Source organism: Protopterus annectens, chromosome 2.part1 (genome assembly GCF_019279795.1).
Source record: "Protopterus annectens isolate FY-2018-M chromosome 2.part1, PAN1.0, whole genome shotgun sequence".
NCBI classification, from domain to species: domain Eukaryota; kingdom Metazoa; phylum Chordata; order Ceratodontiformes; family Protopteridae; genus Protopterus; species Protopterus annectens.
Window position 1 is genome coordinate 610778470 of NC_056729.1, and position 12553 is coordinate 610791022.

At 36.6% G+C, this 12553-nt stretch overlaps 1 protein-coding gene across 1 annotated transcript in view; it reads right to left on the reverse strand.

Moving 5' to 3' along the window:
* Positions 1 to 12553, reverse strand: part of LOC122794875 (extracellular calcium-sensing receptor-like) — a 338203-nt gene that overhangs the window by 22610 nt on the left and 303040 nt on the right. The window contains exon 4 of the mRNA XM_044063474.1: positions 12388 to 12511. Coding sequence (XP_043919409.1) covers positions 12388 to 12511 — 124 coding nt within the window. The remainder of the gene's footprint in view (positions 1 to 12387; positions 12512 to 12553) is intronic.

Consider the following 12553-nt stretch of genomic DNA (forward strand, 5'->3'; position numbering starts at 1 on the left):
CAACACAGTTCATATTCATTAAAGGAAGGTCATGCCTGTTAAATCTTTTTTGAGAGGGTCAGCAAGGCACTGGATGAAGGTAAGACTGTGCAGACAGGTCTATATTATATTCTCAAAAGTTGACAATGTCGAATCTGACATTGTCGGCACAAGAATATCGAATGCTCAGAATCTCGAGCGTGTAAATGGAAATCTCCATAAGGGGAGATTTCCATTTACTGCAATGTAGTGCAGTCTCAGAGTTGATATATTTAAGTAGCGAGGGGTGTGGGGGGGTGCAGTGTGGCTTGCTCCCCTGCTTAAACCCATTAGGGTACTTTTTTCTTTTTTTTTTTTCTCTTTATAAGGTCAACATTTGAAGACATCGACCATATGGTGTCAACCATATGTTGTTTGATGTTTTCATCCATCGATCTTATAATATAGACCCATGCAGACAGCTTACCTCGACCTGGCCAAGGCTTTTTGAACAACACCTGACTCACACTTTATAGACAAGCTCATTAATTTAGATATAAACCCTTTTATCACCCACTGGATAGACAACTGGTTCAATGATAGGACTCAGGAGATCAAAACAAGTGAGGCCACCTCCATGTTGATCATACACTCCTAAGAGTTAACCCAGTGGTCAGGGTTCAGGGTACACAGTAGCCTTATCTTTGACCACCACATGGCCACAGTGGTGAGGAAATCCTTTTATGTTGCATGACTTATAAGTAAGGGCATGGCATCTAGGTCCAAAGAGGTCATTATCCCACTGTACTCCACCCTTATCAGATCAGTCATAGAGTACAATCCTCTCTTTGGTATGTACCTGACCAGGCATATGCAGCAACTACAGCAATCTCAGGGGTTCCTTACTAAAATAATACATGGTGTAACCTGCCTTATGCAGAGTCCTTTAAATCCCCTTTCCATCTACTGAGTCACCTATAGATTGCTGAGGGATGATCTATATCTGGTTTACAAGGTATCCGCAAACCCCATACTTTTGAATCTCCTACACATTATTAAGTCAAAGTGTGAAAGAAATACAAGGTCTAGGAACCTGAATTTTGTCTGTGACTAAACAGAACATGCTGGAGAGACAGATATGTGTCCCAGAGAATGCCCCTACTATGGAAAATACTTTCCATCCATGTGAAGTTGAGTTTGTCCATTACCTAGTTTAAGTACAACCTAGACCAGTGGATGGGGAATAGGAAACTGACACCAGGCCTGGCACCCCTGTCCCTTATGGTTAGAGGTAGCTTATAAATGCCAGACCCTCAAGGTTCTATTTGGATACAGGGCAACATTATTCTTTCTGGAAAATTTGGCTAGGCTTAGAAAAGACCCTCCTCCCCTGGGTCGTTATCCTGGTAACAGTCTATGAATCTATGAACATTTATTGATGCCATGTTTATTTATTAGTTATTCATTTAGCCTTTAGTGTAAGTTACATAAAAATATCTTAACGATGAGAAAGAGTTCTGTCATCTTTAATAGTTAACTACGTAAGTACCCATATATGTACTTGAAATCTTTTTAAATGAAATTTAAATTTATGTAGCATTTCAGCCACTTTGATGGCACATGTATGTTGCTAGGGTAAAAAGAAAACCTTTCAGAACCTGTGCATTTTGTTTCATTTATTTATGGCATTAGTACAGTCTCTGTTCTAAAGAGTCTTTTCTATCTGGTTTGATAAACACAATCATTCTGATTCTAAACATTTCTGTTTAATTTCTATTTTCTTTCCTTATATGATAGCATTTATCTTCGATTTCCTGAAGCTTTTATCACATTTTAATGTTTTCACCCCATCATTATATCTCTATCCTGCCTTTCATTGACATGTATCACCATGAAATATCTAAAATATATAAGATACTTCTGGTGTACTGTTTTTCTCACCTTAACATATGCTCTATAAAATTATGTACCGTAAAAATACACAACATACAATTGTCTGTATCATTCCCACACCATTGTCTGTTCTACTTCCTTCAAGTAATTCTTATTTTGATAGTGTTGATTTGAGAGTAAACATTGTTGAAAAGCAAATCCCAACCATCTGTGTCTCTAAGACTTTGTGAGATCACAAAATCCATGCTACAATTTTACCTTCCCTTACTAGAAGTGTTATTATAAAATAAAAATCTAGTCCCCTATTATTTCAATAATTTTATATGCATGCCCTCAGTTCTTAACTGCATAATTTTTTCCCCTTAATTCAACCCCATCATTACTTTTCGGTCTTTCACTCATCTCTCTAAATCTGGACATTTTATCATGTTTAATGTCAGTTCAGACCCTAGCAAAATCACCTGTTCTAGCTTCAGCTTGATAGATACTGCTCCTATCTTTGCACATCAACACCATATATATTATCTACATATTTAATCATCAACATTATTTTAAAATTTTTACCCCAACCCAATCACCATTGTTCACCCCCTCTTGCATTCTCCATACTAAATAATTTGTATAAAATCACGGGTCTACTTCATAACATTGAAGTTTCATAATGTTGAATGTCATAACATTGAGTCCATAACATCGAAAATTCAAAACACTGAAAACCCAAAACATTGAAAACTCAGAACATTGAAAGTGTGCTTCATAACAATGAAAACTACAATGCATATGTAAATAACATCCTCTCCACCTGCAACAATACCTAACTAACAAACACACTTTCTACTATGTTTCTGCAGGTGGGCAAGCCCCCCTGCACTCCCTAAGTGGGGGGGCTCTGCCCCCCACACCCCCTTTCTAAATTAAATATGCCAACTCTAAGATCTCACTACAGTGGAAAAAAGTTGATTTCCTCACCAGGAAATTATATTTAATTTATGGGGGGTGCAGAGGGGGCTTGCCCCCCTGGAGAAACTTAGTAGAAACTGTGTTTTCTAGTTAGGTGTTGTTGTAGCTGGAGGGATCTTATTTACTTGTGTAATGTAGTTTTCATTGTTATGAAGCACATTTTCAATGTTCTGAGTGTTCAATGTTTTGGGTTATCAGTGTTTTGAATTTTCGATGTTATGGTCTCAATGTTATGAAATTCAACGTTATGAAATTTCAATGTTATGAAGTAGACCCAAAATCACATATAACCTAAATGTTACTGTGTCAGAGGAAAACTCTTTTTTTTTTACTTACCCTGAGATTCATTTACCAAATCACCCATTTACCACTGACCACACAATAGCATTTTTTTATTTACCTTGGTGCTATCTCCTAAAAAGTTTTAAATCAGAACTCTGAAAGGAGATATAGTGACACACAGCAGAAGTGAAACAAAAATAATTGTGGAAACACACTTTTTATTTTCATGGGAGCAATGTTTCTGTGTGGTTTAGTCCTCCATAGCACTGACTTAATTATAATTAACTCTTAGGCCACAGATTCACCAAACAAGCGCAAAAATCTCAGTTTTGCTGTGAGTGTATTTTCACTGTTTTTCATTGCAATTCTAATTGTCCCCTTCCTAAAACTTTCTTCTGTTCCATACTCCTGAAACATCATATTTGCTCTTCTTTAGTAATACCCTGTCTACATTATCAAAGACATTACTTGCATCCTGTCTAGCAAATATTCTGCACTACCCTTCCTGTCACCTAAAATAAATTATTTTATAATCAGTAAATTCATTGGGATATCCTGTCTTATTATATCACTCTTCTGCTATCTTCTGGCTCCACCTAAACTGCAACATCATGACAGCAATAGTGTAGTGGTTGCATTATCACCTTACAGCAAGAGATTTTCTGGTTTGATTCTCGGCTGGGGTGTCTTCTGTGTGGAGTCTGCATGTCCTCCTTGCGCTCATGTGGGTTTCCTCTGGGTGCTCCAGTTTCCTCCCATGTTACATAGACATGCATCTGGAGCATTTCTCCCTGGGCCTTTGCTGAAAATTGTCTTTGTTCCAAATCAGACTTTCCCGGTAAATAAATATTTTATCATTTCTATATAACACAGTTAAAACTCTCCATTTTGTTACATGTTGGTCATCACAGTTTTTGCATATTAATTTTGTGCACAATACACAGCCCGTACAGCCCTTACTGCTCTTCTATCCCTCACTCTAAACAGTATTATACTTATTGCCTACAGTTCATATAACCCCCTACAAAAGCCATAATCTAAATTATTTATTCCCCTACATATTGTATGGAGGCATCACTTTTTAATCAAAGTGTACCATGTGTTGCCTTCTGCTCATCCATTGATACTCCATCATGTCCTTCAACGTTTACACCTCCCTCCCATCCTGATATCTACAATTTGAAAATAATTTCTAAAAATAGCTTCTCACTTTCCATAAAACATTAACTTGCTCCTTTTGAGCTATACCATCACAATCGTACAATTCCTCGAATAAATTACTCTTACTTTTTTACTTTCTCAAAATTCTTTCTTAAGTCATTTCTTTCAAAAACAGAGGTACTATCTCCATAGTTTTAACAGCAATGTTTATCTTCTACACACTGATAACCTGTAAAATCCTCTTCTTTTCTTCCCATTCCTCTTCCTTAGCCGTTCCTACAGCATCATAAAAGTGTTGTAATAATTCCTAATATTTTTCCTTGCTTTTTTTCCACTTTTCCATATGTTTGTCTGTCTGTCTGACTGTCTGTATACGCCTTTCTAATTTAAATGTTATTGCTCATTCACCCTGATATAAACCTCCCATAGATGCCACACATTTTCTGCTGCTGGCTCCTCTGTAACCTGCTCTGTATTTACCTGAAACGTCTTCTTCCTTGTACTTTTCATATTCTTTTTCCATCACCCTTAAAACATGATGGCCTGAAAACATTGGTCTCTTACCCTTCTCTTAGCTGTCTATCATTAATATTCCCAAAAGTTAAATTGTAGCTTATCCTGTGATATAGCAACCCAGAGCTCCATTCTTAAATTGCAAATAAATTAGATAGTGTGAATGAAAACCGAACATAAAAATAAAACATAAAATAAGCAGTTTTTGCAAGGGTAATCCCCTAGACACCTCATTCTAGAGGGGCAAAAGTTTATTAACTCCATGTATGTACAACTGTAGAGTCAAGGGAAACTCTGTTTTATGACACAAAGTAGTCTCACAAAATTGTGATCATAAAAAACTCATCAAAGCAAACTTTACAATCAAAATTAAAATTTTGATAATGATACAGCCACTAAGCATCAGACTCACACATACAACAAAACCTAGCCTTCAACAACCAAATACAAGCACAAACAGCAAAATGATAGAAATATATTAATTTATTCACACATTACTGAAAAAAATGGACACAGGCTAAAATATACATCATATCAAAGAAACAATGCATTCAATCAAAATGTAAAAAACTGAACTCAAGAAAGAATCTTCAATCTAAAAAAAATGAGGTTTGGCCTGAAAATTTTGATCCCATGAAACACGACCTAGCAAACCTTGTTCAAGTGTAGGGTAACTGTGAAAAAACATCCTTGGGTATAAATTCCCTATTTTTAATACCCCTTACTCAATTTACTTTCTTTAATAATCAAGTAATTGCCTGTCAAATTAAAAAAATGTTTAATTACTGTGTATTATTCCCTTTTGTGCTCCTCATCTCATGGTATTAGAAATCCAAAAGATTTGGAGAAATTAAAAAAGCAATAAACCATAGCCATGTTTATTCTTTATTGAAAATAATGTCTGTTAGATTTGTGAACCTCTCATCTCCAATAATGTTTAATTTTTGCAGTAACTTATATTTTTCAGTGTAGCTCTTGTATTGCTCTTCATTTTGCCTCTGGCCAGTTTACTCATCCACTTACCAAATATAAAATAAATTAATACATGTACATTTACTAGCATAGTTACTCTCACTATGACCATTTTGCTGACACATCTCACCAGACAATTCAAATTAGCACATCATTTGATTAAAAGTTAACATTTCTGAGGCTACGTGTTATATTTTTAAAATTGTTTTGCCAGGGTCTATATTGATTTGTCGAAGTTTCAGAACTTCGAAACTGATATGGTTAGTGCCATATCATTGAAGTTTTGAAACATCGAACATTTTAACGGAAATCTCCATAAGGGAAGATTTCCCTTTACTGCACTGTAGTGCAAAATCAGAGTTGGTATATTTAAGTAGCGGGGGGTGTGGGGGACACAGCACCCCATGTGGGGGGGGGGTGCAGGGGGACTTGCCCCCTGATTGAAATGTTTAGGTAAGCTATTTTTTTTTTATTTTTTGTTTTTTTTTACATATTCAAAGTTTTAAAACATCGATGATATGGTCTCAAAAATATCAGATTCTATGTTTTAAGACTTCGATTATGTGATATAGACACGTTTTGCCATGTACCTTGTCCAAAAAAGTGTGAAAAGGTATACTGCTGCCTTCCACACATTTTAACTTAACATACTCTTTCTTAACATTCAGTCCAGATGTCCACTCACTTTTTCTTCCAAGGATCCCTGGTGTTTATTATGCAGTCCAGTCTGAAAGGCCAAAAGTGATTTTTTGTTTGTTCCATCAGTTCTAAAAGCCCAAAACCTATTTTATGTTCAATCCATCAGTTCCAAAATATATATAAATTGACATGCCTTAGCTGTTAAACTGCATTCTGAAAAGTTCTTGACTCCTACTTTTAACATTTCTCCAGAGATAGTTCCACATTTATTTCATTTCCAAAACTTAACACTGTTTGTGGTTTCTAAACCCACAAATATGAGTTACCATAAAACCCATAACTTTTTCATTTCACCATTACACCTACACTGTATCCATTCTTTTCTTCATTAAATGTAACTTCTCTGCCCTTAATATTCTTAAAAATAAAATACATTGTTGTCTATAAAGCATATAACATTATTTAGATAACTGGCAGCATGTGTATACACACACTCAGAACAATTATAACAATAGAAATAACATCAAATCCATATTGCTCATGAAAAAATTAGAACCTTGCAAGTGTTTGACAGTAGTTATCATAAAGAATACAGTCTGGGGATATTCGGAGACACTCAGCCTTGTTCTAATATATATTAAAAGAATAATAGAGAAAGGTGAACAAAGGTAACATCTTTCCAATCTACAAACATTCAACAATTAATAAAACCTTTTCCAGTAATTGGCTAGCTAGGTCTGTTCACTTCAGGACGTATTAGTTTTTCCCATCTTATAGTCATAGATTTAAATATATTTGTAATCATCCAACAAGAACATTTTCCATACTCTAAAAAGGACACCTATGGTACATACCACAGTGGGCAAGCTGTAGTCCTAAGGGGAGAGCCCTACAATTCTAAAGACTTTCTCATCAACCAGTAGCAGAAAAAGACCAGTAGGTCAACTTACTGTATCTCTTAGTGTTGCCTGGAAGGCCTGAACTGCAGTACCCTCCCACAGCATGTGCATATAACCAGCTAAAGAGGCTTCCTAACTCCAAAACACACACAGCTAGTTAAAATGGAGTCTGTCATTTATGGGAGAGCTGAAAAGACAGTGAAAGACAGGGTGTGGTTAGTGATAAATTTGTGCCCAATAAGAGAAGTTGTTTGCACTGACAATCTCAAAACCTAACCATCAAATGTTTTTCCAGTAAACTAGAAAACACATAATTTTGTACTAATCTTTTAACACATAACTCCTTCTTTTCAAATTCTGTAAGCATCTAGCATTCAATATGTGCCACATATGAAATACAATGATATCCTTCCATGTAGTCTCTTTTATATCCATATTTTCCTAAATACCACATACCACAGTTTGATTACCTACTTCCCTAATACCACTCAGATCCCACTATTTTGCCTATATTGTCCATATTTTGAATGTCTCTAAGCTACAACCCTACCTGGATTTATAACAGAATATCAAAATCCAAACCAATGAATCCATTATTTTAGAAACCTTCAAAATGTACATCTGAGGAATTCCAAACAATTTTGGGAATACAATTAACTCACCCAGCACCAGTAAAATATTTTCTAAATCTCATGGTTCACCTCCATTAACTAAAGCTACAGTTGGCAGTATCCATGCTAACAGTTTCTGCCCCACTACTCATTCACCAACCTATTTCACCTCCACCGATTCTGCCTTCTCCACTAGACACCCTGCATAAAATACTTTCCACCTCCCCCTCTACTAAGGTTCATAGGTTTATAGGTGAGCACTAAGCTAGCTGCCCTTGAGGGCCATTTTTAAGCCTAGCCAATTAAACCAATTTACCTTTTGGTGCTCAAATTAACCTATCCTGTTCAGTTATAAATTGACAATCTGGGTATTATGTTTAGGATGGAAACCATGCTGCTTATCAGACAGTAAGTCAGATTCCTGAATGCAGTCTAGTATTTGTGTGTAGATACATTTTTGAAGGATTTTTGCAAGAAGGCAAAGGTTAACATTGGGTCTAAAGTTGAATGGGGTACTAGGGTATGGAATTTTAGAAAGGAGAATGAAGAGGGATAGATCCTGAAGTAAGAGACATATTTAAAATATGATTCCGAGGCTTGGAAATAAGGAGAGAACCAGCTGGAAGTATTTTTGGATGTGAGTTTTTTGGATGGTGTCAAAGGCCTTTGCCAGGTTGAGGTAAGCAATGTGCACTGATATGCCTGCATCCAGTGCATCAGTGACTTCTTCAAAGATATCCACTAAGCTTGAGGAGGCAGGATATACCTTTAATGAACTCAAAACTGGTTTGGAACAAGGGATTGTACACTGCTGATATCTGTTATTGCATTCTGTAATGATTGATCCATTGCATTACATGTAAGGCTGATTAGGCTTTTAAGTCTTTAGTTACCAAAGTCACTGGTGGTTCCTCCCTTGTAGAGCTGGAAGACAAAAGTAATTCTCCACACCTTAGGCATGATATATTACCAACAACAACATAGCAATTTTCTGAGGTGGGTCTGAAAAAGTGATAGGCATTGAACTTGTCAGTGAGGGGTGCTATCATTACAGTTAAGCCATGTTTCAGTAACAATGCACATGTATATTTTCAAGGGTCAGAAAGGCCATTAAGGAGTGCAACTGTTTATGCAGGCTTCTAATACTAAGCAACAATACTTTTGTACAGTCTTAATTTTGTTTGACTATGCTGAATGCTTGAGACTGATTCTGCCTGAAAATGCACTATGGGGGGATGAAAAAAGTTTTGGACAAATAAAAAAGCCATGAGGATAAAGGTGATGGCATTCACTAGCAAAGCAGGGAGGGCTGTCAATCATCGTATCTTAAGACTATATATATTGGACCCCCTTAGAAAGGTACCAATAACTAAGCCAATAGCTAAGATAAATTATCTTTTATTTGTATTGTGGTGCCATTATTGTTGATGATATATTGCTGCTTAAGATTAATTTCACACCAACCTCAGACATTTATTCTGAGAGCTCCACAATGTCTTCTTCAAATAATCCAAAAAGGTGTGTCTCAAGTTGTCCACTCCCATATGCACAATGACCAAATCAAATAGGTAGCTTGGCAAAATGACTTGAGAGCTTTAGTGAGAAGGTAGATCCTGGCATCTAAGAGATAGCTTACTTTCAAGCTTTCCTTGCTCAGCCTGGTGAGTGGTGCATCTGTGTGTCTCACTATGGAGTCACCTGTGAATAAGAAATTACCAGATGTCTCAGCTTGACCTTGCTGCCTTAAGGGTGCTGGCTTGCCAGCAGGGTGATATCCTTTTTTTCTGTTCTACTGTTTGTTACTTCTAGAGATGTTCTTTGCTTATGAGTGTGTTGTTGGGTATTCTGTTTACTCAACCTATATCTTGGAGGTTTTTGAAGTTTGGTCAGGGATTTCTTAAATACCTTAGCATAAGATGGCTAATTTGCTGATTTAGGACAAGATGAACAAGGGCGTGTAAACAGATTGTCAATATTTATAATTTGGTGGGTACTGACAGAAAGCTTAGATTAGAAGTTGTGCCTTCAAGGTTACAAAATGATTGCACATCTCACATAAGATTAATGTAGTCTGAGAAGCAAATGGCTTTCACTAAGACTTAAACAGCATTTGGACGGCCTCAGGGTGCCTAGTGCTACCAAGCTGGCTACATATGATGAGGCAGACTGTGACATCATGGTTTGTAGTATTTTGTGTATAAGGAATGCAGAAATGCACTGATGACAGACATTTAATGTAGGAAGGGTTTTTTTGTGTGTGTGTGTGTGTGTGTGTGTGTGTGTGTGTGTGTGTGTGTGTGTGTGTGTGTGTGTGTGTGTGTGTGTGTGTTAAATAGGAGAGGGAATTGAGTTTTTCTGTAAAGTAAGAAAGTACAAAACAGAAAAAGCATAAGAAATAAAATAAGGTGTAACCACAGAAGATGGGTTGCACAAAATGCAAAAGCGAGTCACAATCAAACAAGCTGGTATGGTTTACTCAAGCAGTAGGTATACAAGTGCTTAAGACTAGCTTAGCAGGACAATGTCATTGACATAGCTAGAGAACTGCAGCTTGCAGTCTGTCTCAGTTATTACAATTTAAAGCCTGGCTCAGCTTACACAACAAGAGAGTTGCAATGTAGTGAGTGATAGCAGCAGTATGCAGTTATAGTTACAGTCAGAGCAGTAGCCATGACTGGTTAAATGCGGACTGATGGCTAAGTGATCTGGCACAACTACCACAACAGCAGAGGGTTTTATCACAGTAACTCAATAGCACCAAAATGGCAAATACAACAGAAGGTTGTAATAACAGTAAATCAGTGGCAGCAGTCTGCAGATACTGTATAATAATAGCAGGAGCACAATTTGTGAATAGAATATGATGTCTAGAAATCAGGATCATAGGCTCATAGGTTCATAGGCTCATACTAGGCTATCTGCCCTAGGGCATTTATAAGCCTAGCCAGAGTGTGTTTGGCTTTCACCACCCTCATTTGCCACAGCAGCAGACAGTCACAATTGCAACTTGTCGGATGTGAAACTTAAAAGGGAATGCACCCACTGTGGTCATTGGTCTAAATGTCTAAAGAAAATGTCACATGTCACCTTCCTACTTAAATAAATGCAGTATACACCCAGGACAAGCTATTTCTAGTATTACACATAGTAATACATATAAACTATTCTGTTCTGACAAATCTTTGAGACCAGAACGGATGAACTCCATGAGAAAGACTTTTTTCAGTTATCTGTTTTCAAACGGCATTAATCCCCCTGAAAAACAAGTGTATGTATTACCATTTCATTCCTTCAGAGTTTGTCCACTACAAAGTTGTTAGCATGGAAATAAATAATCTTTCCTTAAATGTTCAAAAATAGTTTCTAAAATTGTCTTACCTGTTAAATTTTGTTTTTCTTTAAAATGTTCAACAATGGTTTCAAAACCTGGCTTACATGTATAACTGTTAAATAAATACTATTGCTTGCCATGCTTATGCAACTATCAGAGCCAAAGAGGAGTCATTAAGAAAGCTACATAAGAGTTTTAAAATGCTTGTTTGTCTTACTTCTTTTATTACACTACCTCATTTGAAATAAGCACTCAAAGGCAGCTGTGCAGAAGATGAAATATTCAATGTTTAATTACTGGGTGGTGATTTTGTCTGACAGGCAGATGAGGGTTCAGGGCTATGGAGTAAACTTGTAGAATACTTTTTTAATTTCATGATGTCACACCTGACTTTCCTAGTTTCAGCAACTAAAATGTACAGTTCCACAATGAAATATTGAATGGCAAAACCCCGAGCATCAGAAATGCAGAAAAATAATTCCCAAAATACAGAATAGGGAAAAGGGAAAGTATGTATTTGTAAGGGGGAGTAAGTACCGTTGCAACCCGGATGTGAGGGGGGGCAAGAGCCCCATACTACCCAGACTTATATATACTGACTACATGACTGCATCAACCCAAAGGGAGAACTCATACAAAAGAAAAGAATCATTGCAGGCACTCACTTAGAAACTGCAGCAGCAGTGACTTCCTGTGGTAAACAGTGATCAGCATTGTGTACCCCTGCATTTTGGGCTTTGGACAACTAACACTCAGGGAATTCACTTTGGCTAACTATAAAGGGCCCAACATATACATATTCATCAGAAAATGAAAACCCACCCTGTCTTCACATATTTTGTCAGACAGCTTAGACATTAAACACATCACTTTCTTTAAAAAGGGTTAGTTACCTACAGACTTAGATAATAAATAGACAGTAGTTTCTGTCTGCTGGAAAAAGAAAGATTTTACCAAATCTTGACCCTTTTACTGTTTCCTTTCTTTCTCTTCTTAAATTCAGGTGTGCAACATTTCATAAAAAATCTACATCTATTTTAATTTATCTTTTAAAGATAACCGCTGGAAAGCATAAATTGCAAGGTCATTTTTATGACTGCACAGTGGAAGAAGAACACAACATCTCTTTGAAGTTTTTGATATTTATATATTTTGATAAATAATTTACCTGTGCTATTTGTTATTTCTCCAGCAGAACATGTTGTACAATCAAAGCAGCAAACTGGCTGGCCCTCCCTAAAGATTTTCCTTTGTCCTGAAAGGCAATTTTCACTACAGACAGATCTTGGAACCTGAAAAGTAAAATAGCATGGTAGTATTAGCTTCATTAAGTG